The sequence below is a fragment of the Empidonax traillii genome, unplaced genomic scaffold (assembly GCF_003031625.1).
Source record: "Empidonax traillii isolate 1590-97213 ecotype Southwest subspecies unplaced genomic scaffold, ASM303162v1 scaffold114:size1751661, whole genome shotgun sequence".
Taxonomy (NCBI): domain Eukaryota; kingdom Metazoa; phylum Chordata; class Aves; order Passeriformes; family Tyrannidae; genus Empidonax; species Empidonax traillii.
In genome coordinates, this window is record NW_020955307.1 from 41,504 (window position 1) to 65,685 (window position 24,182).

Genomic DNA, 24,182 nt, shown 5'->3' on the forward strand with positions numbered 1-24,182 from the left:
CAAGACAACAGGTCTTTTTTGAGAGCACTTGCAAAAGTTTATGATCCATTACTTTGCATCACCACCTTAGCAGCTGGAGTGAGACCACCTATCAATCAGCAACTGTGTTCAAACCTGTATTAATGTGCAGAATTAAGAGTCAACATATGCTAGATTTCCTGTTAAGTTTAATCTCTGTGGAATAGAGAGCCAATAATAACCTCGAGCAAGTGGCTCTTATCTTTCTTTTCCAAGAGGAAAAAAAAACCAGAACACCAGATGGTGAAGACAACACATTAGTTTCTGTGCCATTAGTTTTCTGTTTCTACAACACATTAGTGACCTGCTCTAATATGGTAGGGCTGAAGCAGCAGTCTAGCTAGCAAGCAGCTCATATGCTTTAAACCATAAAAAAAAAAAAAATCAATACTGGACAAGAAAGCTTTATGATTCCATTACAGAAATTAAGTATTAAAATGAGTTAGGAATCGTAAGTATTCTCTTCAAGTATGCTACTATAATCTATGTTGATAATACTTTTCCTCATTCCCTGAGGATTCTCTGACAAACAAGTATTTATCTGAGCAATGGTTTTGGCAGGTTGCATTCAATGTCCTACTAAAATTGGTAAGAGACAGTTGGAGCCTGAGCGAGGAGCCACGGCTCCTTCACTATGGCTCACAACGCCAAGGGTACAGAATGTACCTCACCTGCTTTAGGGAAGAGAGGCACAAGGCCTCAGGAGGCAATGAGCCTGTTACACTGTTCATACCTTATATGACTAATTATCCACATACAGAACATTAGTATCTGTATTTTCTAAATTCAAGTTTCTCACCTAATATTTCTCTAAGTACTGGCAGAGGGCAGAGCAGTAAGGAAAATACAATTCATTTTCAGATGTGCTGGAACTGTATGATTTAGAGACATTCCAGAAAGCTATCAGTAAAATGGCAGCAAATTCAGAAAACACCAGCATCTTACACACAAGAAAGTAAAGAAAGATTGCACATTGTATGGGACAAGAAACTGCTGGCAATCAGTTAATGCTGACCATTCTGAAGTCTGCAGAAGAGCACTTGGGTTACCCAGGGCCCCAGAGCATACACTAGAAGGCTAACGTTGACCCAAACAAGTTTGCAGATGAACACTAGGAGAAAAGTTGACTCTTCTGTCCTGAGTGGAAGATAGTAATCATCTGTTCTAGATCATGCAATTAGCATCAGTCTGATGAAAAGACAATTACAGAAAATATTACCTAACAGCACAAACTCTTGGTTATTGGTAGCAATTTTGTTCATAGCCACAAGCTCTAGTAACAGATGATGCCATTGGAATGCATTGCTCAGGCTGGAATGGGGAGAAGATTCTGTCCCAAAGACATTTCAGCAAAAGAAGCATTTACATTTGTAGAGCCTGGATGCATCAAAATATTGACAGGAAAAATACCTGTTCTAGACACCTAGCTGCAGCCTTAGTGAGGCAAAATGGCATTCACTTTTATCAAAAAAGCTTCACTGTTAGGAAAGTAAGCACGAGATTTAAAAAACAAAATAAAACAAACAGGGAAGGAAAAAAGCTGCCACTCACCTCACTCATACCAGGGTAGTGTTTTGAATTGCCTTTGCCATTCAAAATACTAACAAGCCAGAACTTGCAGAGACCATCAGCAGTAAAGAACACATAGCAAGACCAAGTCCTAGCCAACGCACTGACATCATCTACTAAAGAGTATTTTTAGGGAGCAAATAGTGAACAAAGTGAAGTACCTAATATGATAGTCCACCCACCCCAGGGGCATTTGGCACCCCTGAAAGTTTCCAAAAGTACCTGGCTAATACCTATGCACTACTATACTGGAAGTGCTAAAGCAGTAAGTTTAATCCAGACACAGCACAAATCAAATATTGTGAGTATAATAGAACAGACAGCCAAAAAAAAGGATAACAAACTGCTTTTTAGTAAAGCTATTAAAGAATAGACTGTGACCTTTAAGAGGTTTGTGTTAAAATGATATTCAAGAGGGAAAACCACAATTATTTTGCACTTTTGTGCAGGTTTTTAGTTTTACAGAAATTTATTTCAAATAAATGAAATGTGCCAAGTAGAAATGACAGGCTGAATGCATCACTTTAAGTGAAAAATTCCTCTTTTCTCAGTTACCTTTTATTTAACACTTTTTAACACAGAATTATTTTATAAAAGTTGTTTTCATATAATTCTTTTCCTTATTAACAACAACAAATCATTTAGGGCCACTTTCCTTCCTCCTAGAGCTGATTAGCAAACAGAGCTCCCACAGACAAAGCTCAAGATTAAGTCTTCTTTAATGTGACAGAACTTGAAGCAAGAATACAGAGTTCTTCACAGCTCTCCTCCAGACACAGCTTCTGGGCTCTCCTGAAGGTTAGCCAGCTGATGTCACATTTATAGCTTTTTTTCTCCAAAAAAACCTTAATTAGGTAAGACTACTCTGTTCACGAGGCAGGTCCAGACGGTGGGTTTCATTGCAATTTGGAGAATTATTCTTCTCTGTACCACTAGGCTCTCTTGGCATTTATTAGTGGTGAATTTCAATGTGTAATCATCAGTTAATAAGTATCAAGTCATCATCACTCTGATGTCTGCAAAAGACAAAAATTCACAATTCTCCATTCAGCAAGAAATGCAATAGGAAGCATTTACCCATACAAGTCGAGTTTTGATCCTTCAGTTCTATGCTCTCCCATTTCAGCAACTCCCAACACCTGCACTGGGACAATCAAGCAGAAACCGCCACAGTAGCAAAAGCTCTAGATTTTCACCCCAGTTACTAGGGTTGTGCCCTCAATACTGTGCAGTGTATTACACTGAAGTATATTTATTATGGTCCAACAGACAAAAATCTCTCATTCTGAACAATGACTTGCATGTGAAACCTGAAGCTGTACATGGCTGGAGTTCTTCTTAACTAGTTGGCTTTCAAGTGTCCACAACAACTGCTGGGATACCTGCCCATCCCCTCACATGCTCCTTTTTGGTTGTGAGGTGTTAGGTGTCCTCAGACACAGAATTCTCAGAATCAACTCTCAGACCAGCAAACACTAGAAGAGAGTTTCCTCTCTCACCACCACCACCACCTTAAAAAGGACCACTACCAGGCCTGAGTTTGGCAGCAACAAGACACCAGTGTGTTTCCAGTATTCTGACGGATGGTATTCAAATGGTTTGCCTTACAGATAAAGCATAACTTTGGAATTAAGCACCAATCCCTGGCTGAATCACATATTCTCTGGCTTTCTGCTGCTACTCCAAGCTTAGTAGTGAAGCTTTTTAGAAACACTTGACTTGCAAAACCCTAAGCAGCAGAGACTGTATGCTCCTGAATCCTTGGTAGTTTCATGCTATACCGCACAATCCTTCCATCAGCTTCTGCATGGTATTTCTCGTAAGAGTATAACACTTAAAACGTGTTTAAGCTCAGAATTGCTCAGAATTGTTCTATCATCAGCTGACTAAAGATCTAACACCATGTAGAGTACAATAGGAACAAAAGCATCCAAACATCACAAAGGCTAAGTTCTGGATGCTCCAGCATTTGTGACACAGCACTCTGCAGTGAGATGCCAACTGGTGTACTTCTCAGGAAAACACACTACTGACCTTCTGCAGCAGCAGATGAGTGGCACAGAAGTCTGGTCTTTTCTGTAGCCAGCACTGTCATGGTCCTTTAGAAATTCGTGTAGATCTGTTACTGGAAAACCACTTTGTTGGTATTTCTGAAAGAAAAAGTGTTTTATTTATAACACACAAGAAGTTACTGGGCACAAAATGTTCTAAAATTTCCTGTAGAGTGTGATAGTAAAACCAGACTATTTGGTTCATTTGTCCAGTATTGCTGTAGAAAGGAAAAAGCCCAATCCCACCCCAGAAACACCACATATATAGCTGGTGGAACAAAGCAACCTAAGTGACAGAAAATTCATATTGTTCAGAGACTTTCTTATGTTTTGTTTGCTGTTCATAAGGCCAAGCAAGTGATTTCAGATCATACTGGCATTAATTGATTCTCCCTTGCTCATGGGGAGCTACTGTGCTTACTGTGAGTGGCCTGGGATCGTTTTCCCTAAGAACTGTAATGCTGGATTTGAAGGGCCCTAGTGTGGATATTCAACATTGCCATGCTGAAGAAATGCTATGAAAAACACAAGTTCAGCATACTGAAATAGCTCCGAATTGATCCACATGAGGTGCTCAGAGGGAAGAGTAACAGTAAAACACTGTTTTGCAGATCAGATCATCCAATAAACTCAGAAGCACAAACACTAAAGTTACATTTGGAGATGCTTAGAAAGTGGAGCTTTCTGGAACTTGTTGTTCATGTCAGACCAGCCTTATTCTGCTGGCTTGTTTCTCTGACACCAAGACAAGAAAGACGAGCTGAAGAGCATGATCCACATTGCCTTCCCATTGGGCACTGAGCTACTAGGAGCACAAAGGGGAGACAGTCAAAAACAAAAGGTAATTATTGAAATTATTGAAAACTTGGCTTCACTTTCAGACTGTTCATACTGGAAATGCATGGCACAATTTTAACTTGAATGAGAAGGGTCTTTCAGAACACATTTCCTTTTAACCATACATTTCCAAGCAGCACATTAAGCAAGCCAGATGAGTTTTAATGACAGCCTTAAATGACTTTTGAGTTATCTGTTTGAACCTTGCCAAAATCCTGCCAAAAGCATATCTCTGAGATATCAGCAAACCCTTCCTGACCTCATCTTTTGATGCCATGAGAAGAAACATTCACTCCAAACAAGGCTTATCTAGCTCTATGTATCTATACTTAAAAGTTAATTTTTTCCACTCATCCTTCCATTTACACTTCCATTAGCTGTTACAGTTTGGAAGCCAGGTGAAGCAGCAGTAAATAGAATGTTGACACACACAGGATAATTTTTCAAACCAATTATTGCTTAGTCATTTGGATGACTACCCAGTCATGCTCCCAATTTTGACACAGACTAAACTAAAAGATTTCAATAATCTCATCGTAACTAATACCAGATAGTATGATGTTGAGCGATTAACGAGAATGAATACAAATCTGATTAGAAGCGTGACAGAAAACAAATGTTTTACCTTTATGGTGTCATAGGAATCAGTAATGAGTGCAATAAAAAGGCTGAGGATCATATATATAAACAGACTAATGAAGGAATACAGATATAACCGGCTGAACCTCCACACCAAAGTGCTCTTCTGCTGGATTTGAGCAAATGTTGCAAACATATCATCACCATTGACCAAAGAAAACAGACATTCAGCCACTGTGTTCAGATCTTCAAACTAGAAAATAAAGATTACAAGTTTTTAGTAGAATGTGAAGACCCATATTTAAAGGGAAAGTTAAAAAACCCACCCCACTTCTGTTTTTTATAACCCTGAGTTTTACGCATAGCAGAAGAAACAATCCAACCCGGATAATTAAATGCTGCCACACTTTACTGTAAGTTCAGGCCAAAACATACACGTCAGTAATAGAACTATGAAGAAATATAATCTTGACTAAGCATGATATTGACATCAGACATAAGACTTGTTATCAAGAAATAAACTTGTGATGCTCAACAGGCAAAACAGTCAATATCTGACCACCACAAAAAATTAAAGTTACTGAATTGTAAGCAATTTTAGGCCAGCAGAAAAATATCATTCCATTTGCCAAAGCACAGATAAAGTGGTTTCACAGAATATATACAGTAAATCAGTGGTAGTATGCTGGGAACAGAATCCACATCCTCTGGTTTCCCAGCTCTGCAGCATTACTGGAGTATGGGTAATAAATCAATATTGTATTAAGGAGCTAGTGATAGTATATGGCCTTCAGAGCTTGGATGGTCTAAACTAAATTTGCCATGCAATAACATAATCTATTCAGAAAGCCCTTTCTGAGCTGTAGGTACAGTCTATAGCTGGATCGTGAAGCTACTGAAATACGCTCTGCACAAAAGTCATGGTTTCATTTCAAGGACATTCTCTTACATTCTAGACTCCATTTCCCCAAGCTGTAATGTGTCCTGAGGCTAAATTCCATTCAGCTAGCCAGTAAGCACACCTTCCCCTCTTGCCCTGGCTCTCCAAATAACTGGATTCATTAACTATACTTGTATTAAACAATACAGATTGATGCATAATGTTTTAATGTGACTATCATCAATGAAGTAACATGACTACACTCACTTCAATTGTAGCCCTATATTGAGAAGATGTCAGGAGGCACATGCATGTAAGGAGAACCTATTGTTGCACAGGAACAGCAGGTCTGGTTTACACCTATGGCTTATTTTGTTATTATTGTTTTCATTGAATTTTAAAGCCATGTGAAACTCAGCAGTGCATTATCTGAGAAGAAAGAGGGCATGGCATTTCTGAGCAACCCATGAGTTTTGATGCAGACACAGAGATCTGCTAAGGACTGCTCACCTGTAAGACCCTGCATTGACAAAACACAGAATACAAGATATCCCCTCACTCTGACGGTAGTAGAAGAAAAAGCAACATGTGTATTTCTGCATTTTTGAGCATAAGGCTCTTTCTGGTGTTTCTGCACATCAGGGAAGGCTTTTCCTATTTCTTACCAGGGCTAGCTTGGATGGCTGGAGAGCCCCAGGAAGCCAGCCCTGCCCTGGCAGCGTCACATCACCTTCCCGTGGGACACTGGGGAACTGGCAACAACAGGAACCCCCCCTCCAGCTACAGCTGCTTTCCTTGACATTGATCTCCGATACTTTGGCAAGATGCAATATTTTCACAGATAAGCACCTTATTGACTCTACATCCTTTTGCTCAGATGATTAACATACTTGTTGCAGGGATGTTACAACAATAATCATGCTCTGCCTGTTTTAAACAGTTAAGCCTCTAGTGTGGCTGAGGATCCCACTGCACTCAGCATCCCACAAAGAAATATACTGTCATTAACCTGGAAGATGTGCAGCCTGAGTACCTACATTGTTCAAAGGAGAGAATTACAGCTCAGGGGGGTGTGGGGCACAAGAAGCTGAATCAAACACTGCAGCATGTCTCTCTGTTACATATATATTGTGTGTAACCAGAGATCAAGAATGAGAACTCATATATCTGTCAGTCTTTAGCAGACATCTGGGATTTGCCACAACAGGAACCTGCCTTTTTGAAAATTGTCACATAGAGCATCTGCCAAGCGGAAAAACAAACAGGCTTTAGGATTATTTTTGCTTATGTTTTAGAATGTATAAAGTCTTGCTCCTGCACCCAGATTTCAGAAGACATGCCAGTCACACACTTTGATACTAACCTGAGGAAAACAAACAAACAAAGCCACAACACACCCACACTCAGGAAGCAAAGTAAATAAGACAAGCATTCATCCACCCCTTTATGAATCATAATTTAGGGGCTGAAGTTACATGGCATGGGAAAGATTTTGAAAAACAGTCAGAGCCAAGGAGATTAAAAACAAAACAAAACAAAACAAACAAAACAAAACCCCAAACCAAACCAAAACAGTGAACTGACCTGGGACTGCCAGAAGAGGGCGAAAGAGATCACACAGAATCACAGAATATGCTGAGTTAGGAGGGACCCTCAAGGATTCGAGCCCAACTCCTGAACCTGCACAGGACCATCCCCAGGAGTCGTGTCATGTGCCTGAGAGCATTGTCCAACGCCTCCTGAACTCTGGCAGCTTGGTGCTGTGACCACTGCCCTGGGGAGCCTGTTCCAGCACCCAATCACCTTCTGGGTGAAGAACCTTTTTCTAATATTTAACCTAAACCTCCCGTGGCACAACTTCAGGCCATTCCCTGGGGTCCTGTCCCTGGTCCCCACAGAGCAGAGATCAGTGCCTGCCCCTCCTCTTTTGCTCATGAGGAAGCTGTAACCGCAATGAGCTCTCCCCTCAGTCTTCTCCAGGCATAGGTAAACCATCCACTCATTACAAAAACAGCTTGGTGTAGGAGATAACACTGATTTCAAGCACACAGTAAAAGCAGCAATACAGTTATTTTCTTAAAAGGAGCAGGTGGCAGAAGGTATGCATGGAAGGAGAAACACTGCCATGTTCAGGTTATATCTTTTATACAGAAATATTAATTTAAGATGCATTTCTGTTGTTATAACTGGAACTATACAAACACACAGATACATCATTAGACCAGAAAAGGAGTGATACTGCTGACGTACCTTTTCATGATAAGGTCCCAGGACAATCCAACCACAGAAAGTATAGCCAAGATAGATCATCCCAGCACAACAACAAAACCTTATCACTTTTGGCAATGATGCCTGCATAGTTAAAATGAGTACCTACAAGTTGGGGTGGAGTAAAGAGAAGAGAAAAAAGGCAAAAAATTAGAGAGACTTGAATATAAGTGACATATATATATATATATATGCTTTAATTATTAAACATTTAATTTCTGCCTTACATTGTAGGTTTGAAAATATCCCAGGTATCTGATGACTCCGACCCAAACAAATAAAGTTGATGTTCCAAGTAAAATGCTGCAGACATCGTAACTTGCGAGGTTCTGAGGGATACAAATAGAGCAGGTAGTCAAGTTACAAAGTAGTAGGTATGTCAGCTTGACAGCTATTCAAGTTCCAGCAGTTCAAATAAACAAAGCGGGGCAGTTCAATATTGAAAGGATGTTGCTACATCACAAAAATCAGATCAATGTGAACTGCAGTTATTTACTGAGATAATTCAAATGCAACTGTGCTGCAAATGAAAGTACACCTATGCTGATATTTTTAAAGTTTTGCATAAAGTCTGGAAGAACAAAAGCCCTTAGTTTGGTTACAACAGTTTCAAAGTTAGATTTAATAATTCAATTTTTGTTTAAAAAAAGGTTACTATATGCTATCGTTAGGCAAAGAAGCTCTCATTCACTATTTAGAGAAACATAAGCCATCATTTAAATGAAAAGTGAGCCTTGGGACTACAACCCTTTTCATGCCCTATGTATTTACATCTCTGAATAGGTTCTCCATCAGATGTTCAGAACCTGAACGTCATTTTTACTACAGCAAAGTTTATAACCAAATCTACTTGCACTTTACTTTAGAAGGATAGAACTCATTGCAATAAGCACAAGATAGACATCTAGCTCAAGTCTTCATATCCTCAATCCACATCTCACTATATAGTCAGAAGATTCTGAGTGTTCCTCTGAAGGCCACTCTGGGCACCTGCCCTTTGAGCCTTTGTACACATGAAACAGAAGCAGCACGCTACCTACTCTGTTTTTCCCAGAATACAAAGTTTTGTGAACACATGAGTTGTTGGCATACATATGTTGGCATTGTTGGCATTGAAGAAAACAAACAAACTAGACAAAACCAAACGAACCCAAAAAGCCTCCTGAAGAGCTGCCAGCTGGACAAAGTACATTTGATTTCAGTAAGCCCAGACTGGAATGACCAGGTGACAGTCTGTGCCTATGACTGCGAGGAAAGCAAGCTGTAACAGCCATTTTTGCAGTCCTACAAGTCATCAAAGACCCCTGTTGTACCCAAGGGGATGACTCCTGTTTTCCCTGTACTAGTATCTGCTACTACTTCTTACAGAACTAACAACACAAATTGTTGGGGTTTTTTGATAGGAACTGTCTACCCACATGTCCTATCCCAGGGATTAGGGGTCTTAGTGCTGTGGAAGTAGGATGTTTAAATAGCTTACTGAAAGACTTTGGGGAAGAGCGACTGAAAGCAGCTATTAGTCAAAGCAGCACTAGGAAATGACCCAGCAAAGTAACAGATGACTATTGACAATTATAGCTCACTTTCATTTGTCCCCAAGTTAAAGCATATTACATATTGTTGTAACAAGGTTAGTATTTTAGCTGAGTATTAAACTCTCACCTTAGCTTTTATTTCCATTTTTAGGATTGACCCAATGATTGTCATCACATCACTGATAATTACCAGGACATACCATCCATTTATGAACTCCAGCTGATCAGCATGGCAGACACGACGCTTATACTTCTCCAAAAAGAAATTCACAAATCTCTATAGACAAGAATTTAGACATTTAATTACAGCTCCCCTTAGACGAAAAATACGTACAGATGCCCTCGTGTAGCAATGCTCAAGTTTCACATACTCCCTTTTCCCATAGTATTTGCTGGAATAATAGTTTAAAACTAATTCTGAATACCACCAGAAATAAACAGGAAAAAAAATTAAGATGGGCTTAAGTCAGTGAAAACAAACTTTCCGCTGAACAGCTGACTTCATAACCAATCCCCCCTAGCCTAACCATGGCCTTTACAATAGTTTCTATCCCCCTCCAATAGAGCAAGGCCACTGAACTAAAGAACGGAAAAAAAAAAAAAATAAATACACCTACAAGACAAAAGCTCTCATTTCCAATAGGGCAAACAATATAATTTCCATGCCCAACACTGCCCATCTTCTTTCACATGCTCTTTTTGCTATGAATAGATGTGATGTCCCTATTCCTGACAGCAGTTTGACATTGCATTTGTTGAGCTGTGTCATCTTCACCCTTGGTCTTGTTTCCAAGCTACAATAAGGATATATTGCACAGGATAAACAAGTATCTGTGCTTTCATATCCTATCTACCCTGGACTCTTTCCTCTCATAAGCCACATGCTTACAAAGTTTGTGCTAATTACTAGGTACAAGCTGGCACATCTCAGGGTCCAGCTTGTGTTTCTGCACAGTATTTTGACCAGAAAAACCAAGTCTGCTCACATAAAGCTCTGCAAGCAGTTTGAGAGGAAGCTGGACAGAGCTAGTCCCTGTCTGCAAGGGAAGGCAAGAAGAGAAGAAAGTGGCAGCAGACTGATCGGGTATTATAAGAGGAGAAGAAGGAAAGAAGAACTGAAAAAGGGTGGTTCCAGCCCCAGAAAGACAAAAAAACCTCAATCACCAAAAAACCAGCAAAACAAAACAAAACAAAAAACCCCAGCCAGAGTTAGACTACATGCTATGCTTTACATTCCATCCAGTTAGAGCTGGCTTTGAGGGATGTTCATTAAGACATTAATTTATGACAAAACCTCTGTGGGAATTCTACTCTGAACCAAGGAAGAAGGAATTCATGTTTTGCAGGTGCAGGACATGCTGGCTGTTCAGAGCACAAAGACCCAGAAGTCTTCTTTGTGTAAAATCCTGAACAAAAAAAGTGTCCTTCTTTTGCCCTTGAGAGATACAACAAAAACTTCATATTACAGCACTATGCAAACAGAAATAACTCAATTCAGCTAGCAATTGTTCAGAGGTAACAGTATGAGAAGAACATCTGTCAACAGATTTTTTCAGTTTACTGAAAAAATGTTACTCAACATTTCCAAACACAACCCTTCAAAATACCAGCAGCAAAGAAGGCAGAGACCAAATAAGTACTGAGATCACAAGCACTGTGCTTACCCTTTGTAGTCTCAAGGCAAGAACAATGGATCGTGTACAAAGGATGAGAGAAGTAAAGCAACATAAAATGACAAATCCATCAAAGACTAGAATATACTGAGTGTTCTTCTGGAGAACTGTAAAGAGGCAAAGAAATGAAGTAAGGTTAATCTTTTCACATCTCTTTAAATGCAAATTATTTGACATTTTGTAACAATTTGTGCTCGAACACTCTCACCACATAAACAGATGGATTGTAAGATATATTCTTCCGGCAAGCATATCTTAAGCACAAATGAGCAGAGAATTAGATCATGGCAGTCACGGAGATTGGACCACAAGAACAAAAAGCAAGTTTATAATATTCAAAATAAACCCCAAAATTAATACAAGTATCCCATTTTTCCCCTGTCCGTGTTCTCACAGTGTTACAACTACATGGGCTGAAAGAAATGCAGATTTGGCCTGTAGCATTAAATTAAAAAGAAAATCCCCAACTTAGTCTTCAATAAGAAACTTACTTGACTTCCTGTACTGTATTCTTTTCATCCACAAGTTTGGAAGCCATCATGTGAATGCAAATTAGGTGTTTTCCTTTGCTTCCTCACATCAATTGTCCCTATCTTTTTCACAACATACATTTTTAACTATATGAAATACAGACCAAAACTCATTCTTAGCTGTTGTAATAGCATTTCAACTCACCTGTGTCACAGAATTATGCATGCTCCCTCAGCTACTTGTAAGATGCAAAATAAACTACTAAGGAACAACTAGTTGAAAGACAGTCACAAAAATTTAGTGTACACAGATGCAAGCCAGGACACTTTGTGGTTATTCAGAATGTACAATAAGATACCACTTTAATATCAGTACAACATGGTGGTATCAGAGAAAAGTTGGCTTTGCCCAGGCAAAAGGCAGGACACTTGACCACTGAAAAACACTGCTCCATCACAGTCCTTTACAGCAAGTCAGCACATGGGAGAAGCAGTTGCACAGCGCTGTCAAAGCTACTATTCCTCCAAGGGACCTTTAGTGCACATTGCTGAGCTGTCAGACCAAGTCTTAACACTACAGATACATGGCAGATGCCTGCCTTTGCTCATACACATCACTAAATCTAGCAGCAGTGGCCAAAAAAAAAAAATCCACTGTAAGAAATAGTAAGCTTCACTTAGTTAGAGGGAAAAAAAAATTTGAAAGCTGCAGAAGGCTTCAGTTGCAAATTTACCTGTGTAAGTGGATAAAATTATTTGAGTCATCTCAGAACAGCAGGACAATCATAAATCTATGGAAGGAACACCCTCCTTGCAGGTAGAGCTTACTGCTAACACACAGTGGTCTACAGAGTTGAACTGGCCATCTCACCACAACACCCTCACAAAAGAAATTATTTCCTAACTCTTAATTAGCAAGAGGTAATGAGTTGCATTAGGCAAGTTGCACTGTCTTGTTTTAAAGGGCAGCAGGAGGACAAACAGGATGGCCAATATCTTGCTGGACAGACTTTTACAGACCAGGGAAAGTCATGGGAGATGCTTAACTGCTGGCACACAAACACAGGTGCATCATACTTACCAGGGCTAAATATGTGCCAGTCTTTGCATTCCTGAATATCAGTGTCACTATCAAAGTAGATTTTGATTTTTCCACTGTGGGCTCTATTATTGAAAGTTATCTGAAAATACAGAACTGTATCAGAAACAAGACTAGCAATATTTCATTCCAGAAAACAAATCCTGCCAAGTGCTTTGGACATATGTCTTAACATTGTTGGTCAGGTAAGCTTTAAGAAAGCTGTCACCATAAGAGACGGTGTAGATGTAATTTGAGAACATGACATGCACTGCATAACAAGCAGTATTCCAAGAAGCCAAACTCCACATTTAACCTTTAGCAGAAGAACAATTTCTTATTCCCTTCCCAGGTTACAAAGTTACAACAGGAACATGTTCCAAAACAACACTGTCCCACAGCAACACCATTTCTGCAGCCTTTGGGAAGGAGGGCTAAAGGACAGGACATGCTCAACTGCATCTCTCATGCAGCCTTGACACGAGGATGATACCTGCACCTGGGCTTAAGCTCTCATTACATACACAGTGTTGGAAGTGCCATAGCCCATATTCACTTACAGTGTTTTGAAATGCATAGCAGTCAGGCAATTCACGGGCATGGATTGTCTGCAGAGCAATGCCTTTCAGCTTGAAGGAGATTTCAACCTGTATAAGCCTGGATGTTTGAAAAAGTGTATAAAAATATTTAAATATTGTATAAAAAAATGTACACACATACACAAATTGCACAAATCGGAATCCACCATATTAATAAGAAAGGACAAGCTGAAATATTAAAAAAATCCCCATACCTGTAAAATTCAAGATTGAAAAAAGAAGAGTTCAGCTTCAGTTCTGCCTTCTTATCAGCTAGCTCCTCTGGCTTTAAAAAGACACATTCTGGAAAGAGAAGAGGAAAAAAAATGTTATCTTAAAAACATCACATAAAAAATAGCACAAAACTGAGATAATCAGGGTGTACAGTTCTAATGAGGCAAAACATTAATTCTGAGCAAACCTATCCATACAGAGGCCCACCTAGTGGGGTCAGAAGCAGGTTTGTGTATTAACTCTTGTTATTAACTCTAAGCAGCCAGGACTCAGCTCTGAAAGGCAGTAAAGACACACACCCACTGACGGTACAGACTGAGCAGCACCCAGAATTCTGTATTTGAACTTTCTGCACAGAGTGGGGCGAGCTGAGTTAAAAAAAAAAAAGAACAACCTAAAAAACCACCAGCAAACACTAAAACCCCACTACCATCAACCCTGAAGACCTCCACAAACCATTGACAGTGGCTGAAGAGAGCCTCTTATAATTTGCACAGCTGCCATTGCTAGCTAGGTACTAAAAGCCAAGAGGGAAATAGGCAAGAGGCATGGGAACTTTCCTGTAACTGCCACACAAAAAGCTATTGCTTTTAAACTTTACTGATATAGCATTAGAATACAAGTACTCCACAGTAAGACATTTTTTAAGTACAACAGTATCATACCTGTTTCAGTAGAAACATCTATGCTCAGCGTATCATTGGAAGGAAGCATTGTGCCTCTCTTGTACTGTTGTTTACAGATTTTTAAACCTGATCCTTCATGTTCATAACCAAGCATCCCCAGGGATATGTTCTTTAAATGCCTGTACTAGTTTAGAAATGAAAACAGAAGTGGAAGTTAGAGACAATCATCTTTTTTGCATTATATAGTCAATTGCAAGCTCAAAGTTCTGCATATCAATACAGATTTTTGCATTTAAAAAAAAAAAATCTTTATTTTCACATAAAAGTTTCCCCTGAGATGGGAGTCCCATGACTCAGTTTACAGACTAGAGGGCTACTGACCACTAAGTAGCAGTGATAGGCATTCTGGTGACACAGTGACCATAAGCCCTGTACCTACTGGGTTCCATGCAAATGATCACAGATGTGCCAAACAGCAAGCCAGCAGACAGCTTTTAATTAGATGTCTGGCAGAGACTTCAGTGCAGTATTGCTGCTAACCCCACACACTCCAGGGATATCTTATGCTTTTGTGAAAGTGCTAGTTTTCACACCACTTGAAACTTGATCACTTTACATACAATCCAAGTCACAGTTCTTATCAAATCCATGCCAAGATCAAAACCAAAGCTGCTCCCTGTGTGACTACAGAAGAGGAAATTCATGTGTTCACTATATAACCAGCAACCAAGGAACATACACAGAGCTCAAGCAGCCTCCAAACATAAATTAACCTGCCTGCTTTACACAAGCACAGAAGCAGCTGAAAACATGCCTGTGAGGAAGGCACTTACTTCTTCCACTTACTCCAAATACAAAACAAGTCACCTTCTTCATACACTTGGAAAAGGAGGACTAAAAGTGGAAGCAAATAAAGCTATGCCAAAGCAAGCATTGTCCAAACATGTATCAGCCCTGAGCATCACCAAGACTTGATTTAAGGCCACTCCTCTCTTGACTTGCCTTCCACACATTCTGGGTGTTTACTGTCTACCCTCTCTGGACTCACACCTTCCAGTCCTGCACAAATGAGGCAAACCCCTGGAGTACAGCTCTTCTGGTGGCCCTTGGCTCCTCAACAGCTGAGAAGGACAATGACTAACCATGCAGGGAGCTGCCTGCCAGCTCAGCTTCCCATCAGCTAACATTGTCCAAGAGAAGCCAGACAGATCCATGATCTTCTGAGGAAAAAGGTATCAACACAATAGTTGATCAGTTTTTATCATTACCACACCTAGTGAAAGAGCTCAGGGCAGTGTACAGCACTAGTCTGCTCTCAAGAAAGCATTTAGCTTTTCAGAGGCCTAAAGTAAGTCAGACAAGGTTTCCTATTCCTTAAGAAAAAAAATTGTTCAGCTGGCTTTGATACAGATTAGTTCATTTCCCCCTTCAACATGAATTTTTTTATTACTCATCATTCAGTGTCATCCTATTCCCCCCTTCCAATGGGCATTATGGCCACTAGCCCATCTTGTGGGGTACAGAATCCCACTAGTCATTAACAGCCATATGTTCCATGTCTAAAAGGAACTGCAACGAAACTATCACACTTTCATCACACTTCTATCCAAAGAAGTGTGCCGCTTCGAGTACTCACAGCTGAGCTAGCAACAAGTTTAGACAGCCCAGGAGAAAAAGCACAGCCTCTGTACCCTGTCAGTCTGACTAAGACAGGTCAAGTGAGTGGAAACAGTAGTTAGTCACAGCTCTTCACCCATCTGAGGACATCTCCAGATCACTGCCTGCAGCAGCCATTGCTCTGTCCACGTGTGCTCTCAGGCTCTGTCCTCCTGACAGCACAGCAGGCGGCACCGGGTAACCCAAAGGCCACTTTCAAATAACACAGTGAAAAACTAAAAGCAATATTCTTGTTCATACATTTCTAAGCAGCCCCAGACAGAGCAGGCAACAGGACATCCTGGTCTTACAGCCTCTGCCACAGGGCAGGGCACAAGAGTAACAACTTCACACAGCTTCTTCATAATAGAATCTTCCAGACTGAACCCAGTAGAGAAGCAAGCAAAACCTGCATCCTCTTCCAAGTGTAAAAGTATGTTTGGGTTTTTATGTTGTTGGTTTGTTGCTGTGCACTATTACTATCTTCTGTAATATCCTGTTTTTCTGCTTTACCCACCCAATCAAGCATTTCAAATTAAAACTCAAAACAAAACACCAAAATCCATGGCTTCTAGCTGCCCATCTCACACACACACAAAACAACAAACAAACAAACAGACAAAGAAACCCTAAAAAACCAACAAACAAACAACCACAACCCACAACAAAACACCCTTGCTTTTAGCTTAGGAGTCATCTGGCTTGGCTCTTCCCAGAAGGCACCCTTTAAAAAAAAAAATCAAACAAAAGTAACACTAGTCATAAAATTCACCTGTAGACATGCTTTTTGAATTCTTACAGCACTAAAGCACACAGATTTCACAGGTTAAATCTCCTTAAAGGATATGACTACATTTATACCACATCGACATCTTATGAAGAGACCTTTTTGTGATGCCTGTATCACACACTGGCTCATTCTTGAGGACACAAAGCTATTATTTCTCTACTGTCTTGTATCTGGATTTCACCTCAGCCTTAGTGCCTACAAAAGAAGGAAAGTGAGACAAAGCAAGCAAGGAAGTAAAAAAAAGCACAGTTTATTGCAGAAACAGTGGCAATGTTGAGAGTTCAAAGGGAGAGTGAGAAAACTACTTCACTGCCCATTTAACATGCCAGGAGTGAGAGTCCAGCACAGCAGAGACAGCACATTTGATCTGCTGATGGCTCTGCTGTAGTGTAGAGAGCACAGGAGAGCAACAAGCCCCAACATGAGCGAGTGTTTAAGAATGAGGTACAGCCCTTTGCTCCCCTGCAAATCCCAGATGCTGCTGGGCATAGCTGACAGTGGCGATACTGCTGTAATCCAGGCATCAGAGCTGATGTCCCAAGGCCAGTGAAAATGAAAGGAAGTTTAAAGCCACTTTTCATTCATCCAGGATTAATAATTTCTGGCCTTATCACCATCTCCAAACACAAGAGACTTTTCATATTCCATGGGCAGTCTTTCACGTCATAACTTCTGAATGTATTAATATTAAATATGAAAATGTTTACTGAATTTTTATGCTAGATTTTTTTACTTTCTTCTGAAAATTGTAAAGGGACTGTTCTTTAAAATACCATCCCTAACCAGGGCAAGTTCCCCTATACTCCTGGAAGTACTGTATTCCCCATTCTGAGGCCCCTGGTGCTCACTACAAAGCTGCAATTCAGTATAACTGTAAGCACAAATTTTTTGAATACCATGCATAGGTATATTCAGGCCTATAGGTCTTCAAAGTAAGACCTAAACCAAGGTTTTAGTTCATGCAAGATGACAGATTTTCAAACTTTCTGGATTTTGGTATTATGCACTACGCAAATAAAAGTCTGGTTTGGATTCAGCTCCCAGAGACAAAATTACAGACAGCTGCACACGAATTTCAGGACACCAGATCTACTCCGATTCACTGAAATACCAAAACTGAAGTCCAAGAATTGAAACAGAAAACGAGAACCTTAGCAGAAGTTTATAGCTATAGCTTCAGCCCTAACGTAGTTATAAACACACACACACTCTTACCTGATTAATAACATAAAAAATGCTATCATAAGCATCCTGTTGTGTATATATACTGCAGCTGTAGTCATCTTCATCAACTCCAGAATAGCCTTTCAGGAATAGGTGTTTGAAAGCAACAGTGTTTTCCTCTTTGAATGAGACCACCAATTGGTTACTCAAACCAAAAAAAACAAGCTGACAAGAGGAAAAAAAAGAAAATGACATACACGTTTGTATTTTGAATACTCGTCAAGCAGCAGCATTTTGGAAACAGCTCTCAATTATAGTAAATACAGAGCAGACAGGTACCTGTTGCTGTAACTCTGCTATGATAAGAGCAAAGAATCTGTTAGCTAATGCCATAAGACTACTCAAGTCAAGGTTACCACAGGCAGGGTAAGGGAAACATAAATCTGATTCCAAAACTTACAGCAACTGAATGCACAACTACATCATGTGCAACTTTTAGATACTGTGGACCAAAAACTCTAACCAGAACTTGCTAAAACATTTGTGGAGGATGCAAATGGCTGATGAGCTACTTAAGAGCACAGCCCCTGAAATGCTCTGCTTTGCTAGGGGACAAATTCCGGCACCTTTTCTACCTCTGGCATGGCACAGGATTAGAGCAGATCTATGTGGTACCCTACAGCAACAAAAATACCTGACCCAGATGTTGCTGAAGGAGGCTATAACAAGAAGCAACAGCAGACAGAAGAGTTACTACTGAAGCCATGTGTTGCCCTACCATATGGACATTCCCATTCTCCCCTGCCATCACCAAGGAAAACAAACAGAGACTAGAATCTGAAAATGGAGCAACGAGAGTTTCTTCACAGGTGCGGTAGCAGGAGGATATCCCAAGCGCCAAATAGCTAACCCTTCATCCTAGGCTTAAAATGCTTACAAGCAGCAAAGGTGAACCTGTCTCATTACCACAGGGAGTTTCCAAGCCCCACAAGAATCTGACAGAAGTAGGGAAGAAGCAAGAGTGAGAAACTTCAAGCAAAATAACTGAACTTTTGCTTAGAAAGACCAACCACTGAATTCTACTCCTGCCTGTGGATAGAGCCCCGTCAGGATTTGGGCACAGCACAGCAGCAGCAGAGGCCAGATCCCACCAAGTGGGACCAGAGAGCCTCTCATAATCAATAAAACACTGGACACATAAGCCAGGGTTATACTTCATTTTAGTGGGCCAGTAAAACACAAACCTGGAATCCTACAATTCAGCATATATATTTAGCTGTTATTGCAAACTGTTAGATGTCAGTCTTTCACTTCAAAGGTTCAGAAAAAGTAATTTCTACTTATATGAGTGCCCCATTTTGCTTCCCTCCACATCCAGTCACTATTTATTAGTGGACTGTAAAATAACCAACTAGACTGTGATATCAGCACAGGTTAAGAACGCCCTCTTCTTTGCCTCTACCTAGTACCTCAAACAGAATCCAGCTGTTCAAATGCATTATTTGATGACAGAAGCAAAGGGCACATCCAATTCCTGTAGCCTAGTCATCCCATCGTCACCACAGACCATAGCATTTCCATATTCAGCATGTACATTTCAAGTTTCTGATTAGATATCAGAAAATATAACTTTTTTAATAGTCCACTGAAACCATAATCTAAGAACATGACAACAAGCCTGAAGACAGTGCTGGATTCAATGGGAAGAGTAATTTGCTTTAAAGTATTATGCCAAAAAAGCAAAATACCTGGTCAAATACTGCTCCAAAATCTCCAGGAGGCTTTTGTAACCTATGTTATTCTTCCCCCTTGAAATACCTTTCATAGTATTTTTTCTTTATGGACTGAAGTGGGAAGTTGAAGTCAGTAACAAATATCCAGGGATGGCAAAGGTCCAGAACCACATACCTGCTCCTCTTGCACATCATTGCTACTCTTATTAAGAGTAAAAACAAAGCATTACCTGTGTAGTAACCATAAGTATCTTCAAAACCTGCAAAGCCAGTTTCCATGGTATCTGACGTCTTGCTCTGTATTTTTCACATGGGTTCATGAAGTAAAACTTCAAATCCTCTTTTAAAGCCGTCTCTTTCAGATCTAAATCTGACTGAGTCATCATATTTCTGCCATAAACAACATATTAATTAGAAATCAACAGAATGCTTTGACAGACAATTTCCTCACTGCAGTTTCACCTCAGATCACCACATGACATAAAAGGTCTGAAATAGTTTTCTGTTTGTTTTACAGCAAAATGCAAAAAATATTTCCCTATGATCACATCATTAAAAGTCAATCAACCACATTAGGTCATCAGAACAGCATTTAGACAAATAACTGTCAGGAAACAGGCGTAAATAAGAATATCTGTAATAGCAGCCATATGTCTACATTTCTCTCTTTCTTAAAAATACATGTTTGAAACAACTATGTATTCCCTTTCAAATATGTTAACACATCTGTCTGAATAACCCACATTCTACATGCAGGAAAAAAGCGTCTTAAACAACCAGAGCAGGCTTTGCACACATTTCTGTTATTAACATGCAGTTTTCAGGGCTAAATTCACAGCCATTTATTTATTTAAATATCTGGGCATGTAAAAATCAGAGGACCAAGCACAGAGGACTGTTGTTGTAGATGTCTTAAATCACCTTATTTTTCTCCTTCTCTGCTGAATGGGACATTGAAAACTTTCCCCTTCTCGTAATCATTTTAACCCTATCTTTCAGTACCATAATTTTCAGAACTTTCCTGTTTGACATACAGATCAGAAACCTGTAATTTTTTCCCTCCCTTTACGTGTTAAAAGGTTTATATTTGACACTGACTGTCAGTCCCATTTACCATTCAGAACATCATTCCTGATGTTCTGAATTTTATAAATGATAACATTTTCTCTCAGGGTCAAAACCAAAATTTTCCAGATGCATTTTTACTTTCTGTGTCCTCATCTGTCTGAAGTGTACAGTTATTTAAGCCAAAACTGTAGACCACAAAGCACATCTGATTTGCTAGAACCAGCTGTCACACAAGAAGAGAAATTTAAGTTAAGAAATACAGTAAAGTTGACACTGTGGTGTTTCCTCAGAAGAGGAAGTGAAAAAAGCAAAAAATCTATTTTAACATTAGAAGTTCCAAAGTCATCTTTATTACACAGCCTTAAATCAATCAATCATGAAGATGATGGGAGGTAAGATGATTTTGGTAGGAAAAACATGGGAAGTTTTTAAGAAAAAGAAAATGTGAACTCCATCCCTATCTGAATATATACTAAAAACATACCAGACTAGCTTAAATAAAGTTTAAGATACAAAAACTTTGAAAAATGTAAACACACCTGACAGAAAAGCACATGAAAATTATTGCTGTGAACATTGTCTAAGGAAACAGGTACATGCATACTTCAATCCTGCATTGACACTCAAAGACATCACTGCTCCTGTACAAGCTTCTCTTGAACAGGCAGAAACTTTTATGTGGGTACGCAATGAACAAGAGATAATCCAGAGTGAAAGTCATAGGAGTAGGTGGGAAAGAAAGAGGAAAGCTGGATCTGGTTGATATTTAAAGCATGAGTGTATGACATAAGGACCACTGCAAGACTCCAGCAAAATCCTCCCCCCTAAGCTTCCAGCATATCAAAAGTGACAAACAAACAGAAAACTGTTGGACTTTGTCTTCCAATATAGAACAAGTGTTCTGTGGTATAGTATTTAAGAAATAATTAATCTGGCAACAGCTCAGATACAGCAATTGGTTTTCAATCCATTCGTTTCCAGGACAGATTCAAAATTACATCTAAATAGACTGCCTTAAACCTGCAGAACTGGAACCTTCAACCAAAGCATTAAAGAAGTTTAAAAGCTCCAAAAGAGTAACAGTGACATCACATTTAAAACAAACTATCTAGTTCTACCAAATGTTATTAGGCTGATAATCTGAAAATAATCCAAATAAAGCACCTAGCTCAAAAGAGAGAAATTAAACAATTCAATTCAGATGTACCAGTGTAATTAACACCTCTCAATAGGTTTCCATAGTATGCTTTGTAAAGCATTGAGAGAAACAAATTTTTTTGTGAATGAAGACTAACTCTACTATGCATGCAGAGTAGATACATATCCAGGTGTCATGTGTCACATATAATAACTGTTACTAAATCAATTCTAACAGCTGCATTACTTTAATCACCATTGCAATGCTGTAGCTGGTAGTTTAGTCTGTTCAGACGTTATGTAGCGAGGCACTTTAGGCATTTAAGCATTCTGCAAAAGGAAGAGGTTTCAACAGCAAAGACTACAGTTTGCAGCTACCTACTCATGAAATACGCTTTTAATACTTAGCTTTTCACTTAGCAGAAAAAGGCCGACTGCATCAAGTAGCTAAAATACACTTAGTGAGCACAATCACTTTTTTTTAATGAGTAACTCACTACTGAAGCAACATTAACAGTGTCCATCAGAGCTCCAGATCAGAAACATTTAGCTATTTGAGCTCTACCTCTTGAAGAGGTATTAACGAGATTGATGAAGTGTTAAGGGGGGAAGATGGAGAGAAAAACGGGAGAAAAAAACCCAGAGCACAACACCGAGTTCTACCTATCAGCCTGCGCTTCACCTTCACGATCTCTACGAAGCTCATCACTCGCCTCAAGGAGGACATCGCTTCGCTCTTCTCGAGAAAGCGAACTCGGAAACTTAGGGGGAAGCCCTCCTGTGCAGAGCTGCCAAGGTCACCAGCGCTCGGCTGCCGCGGGAGGAGCCGCCGCAGCCCCCGCGCAGCCGGACCGGGAGAACACACGGACCGCTCCGTGCCCTCGGTGCACCAGCACGGCACAGGCCGAGCCTCCCCGCTGCTCATCCGCCTCCTCGGCTGGAGGACAGGACCTACCTTGTGCAGCAGACCCCAGTAAGAGTTTGGAGCGGCACCTCCGCCCGCTGCCCCCTGGCGCCCGCCCGGCGCGGTTGCGGGAGCGCCGCTCTGCAGCGGCCACCCCGGGGCAGGGGCACGGCCGGGGCAGGGGCACGCCCGCTATCGCGGCCCCGCCGGCGGGATGGGCCCGACCCCCGCCCGGGGCGCTGCGCTCCCTCCCGCAGCCGCTGGCGAAGAAGCGCCCTGACCCCGCTCCCTCCGGGCGGGGTGACCCAAAGGGACGGCGCCGCGCCCGCCCCGTCCCGCTCCGCTCACCCGCTGGCGGCCGCCCGCCCGCCGGGCAGGTACTTGAGCGAGATCTCCATGGGGCTGCGGGGCTCGGCCGCTGCCCAGGCAGGGCAAGGCAGGGCAGGGCTCCAGCAATCCGCGGGGGCGGACGGGGGGAGCCGGGGCCGCGCAGCCCCGTCCCACAGGCGAGCCCCACTCGCCGCCCCGCGGCGGGCCACGCCGCCTTTATGGGCCCGGCGGAGGAGGGCGCCCGCCCCCAAGTGCCCTGCAGCCCCGGCTCCCCCTGCCCCACCGCTGTCCTCCGGTGCGTGGCCTCTTGCTACGAGAGTAAGGCTCTGTAGTCGCCTTACTTCCAGCTGGTTGTTGTAGGCACGGAGATAACGTGCAGCGAAGACTGTCAGGTGAGATTAGCTACTACGGAGCTGGTTGTCTTGCAGCTCAGGAGGTACTTGGTTCCTCAGAGGATGTGGCTTAATGCAGTTTACTCCCAACTAGGGTGTTCAAAACAGAATGCAGACTCATGAGAGGCTTCATTGCAGCAACTGAGCTCTCTGCTTGCCCACACGACGGGGATGGGTAGCGTGGGATTCTTACATAATGTTCTCAGATGATGGTGAGTTTGGTTATGGTCACACAGTTGAAGAGAGAAGGAACAAATGCCCAGACAAACATCTATATGGAGTTACTCAACATTAGCTGCAAAAACATTGTGTTAGCTCATGCATTAAAGTTTTCTTAAGGCTTCCTCTGCAACATCTAGTATTAGGTACTGCCTCAGGCAGGAATATGCTCCTGACAGATGCAGCCACAGGTTTGGTCTTTTACAGCAGCATTGTGTGCTGTCCTGCATCCTGTCTCCATCACCATCCCCCATCTCCTAGATAAATTATGCCTTTACACATTTTAATATTGGATAGGTATTAGCATATATGAATTTGATTTCTTCCTCTTTTATGTGCACACTGTTTACCTTCCCTTGAGAATCTGCTTAAATCTAACATAAAAACTGGTAC

At 41.0% G+C, this 24,182-nt stretch overlaps 1 protein-coding gene across 2 annotated transcripts; it reads right to left on the reverse strand.

Annotated features, from left to right (window-relative positions):
- Positions 1-1,533: 1,533 nt before the first annotated feature.
- On the reverse strand, positions 1,534-23,337 carry MCOLN2 (mucolipin 2). 2 transcript variants are annotated; one of them, XM_027882930.1, is made up of 14 exons: positions 22,598-22,686; positions 19,970-20,129; positions 18,058-18,231; positions 14,436-14,580; positions 13,752-13,839; positions 13,519-13,615; positions 12,962-13,061; positions 11,402-11,517; positions 9,865-10,014; positions 8,430-8,531; positions 8,185-8,307; positions 5,101-5,307; positions 3,622-3,737; positions 1,534-2,603 (listed from the first exon to the last, which is right to left on the reverse strand). In XM_027882930.1, the coding sequence occupies exons 1-14, from the start codon at positions 22,669-22,671 to the stop codon at positions 2,567-2,569; spliced, it is 1,689 nt and encodes a 562-aa protein (XP_027738731.1). In that variant the 5' UTR covers positions 22,672-22,686; the 3' UTR covers positions 1,534-2,566. The 2 variants fall into 2 exon arrangements, with proteins under 2 accessions (XP_027738731.1, XP_027738732.1); XM_027882931.1 differs by lacking the exon at positions 22,598-22,686 and adding an exon at positions 23,197-23,337 and having other exon boundaries at positions 1,535-2,603.
- Between the last annotated feature and the right edge of the window lie 845 nt (positions 23,338-24,182).

Bases quoted from the DNA above. Each gene is read 5' to 3' on its own strand.
- MCOLN2 (XM_027882930.1), bottom strand. From the start codon at position 22,671: ATGTCCTCCTTGAGGCGAGTGATGAGCTTCGTAGAGATCGTGAAGGTG. The intron at 8,308-8,429 runs GTAAGGCAGAAA...CCCAACTTGTAG, and splicing joins GATATTTTCAAACCTACAAT to GTACTCATTTTAACTATGCA. The intron at 2,604-3,621 runs GTCAGTAGTGTG...TGTCTTTTGCAG, and splicing joins CTCATCTGCTGCTGCAGAAG to ACATCAGAGTGATGATGACT.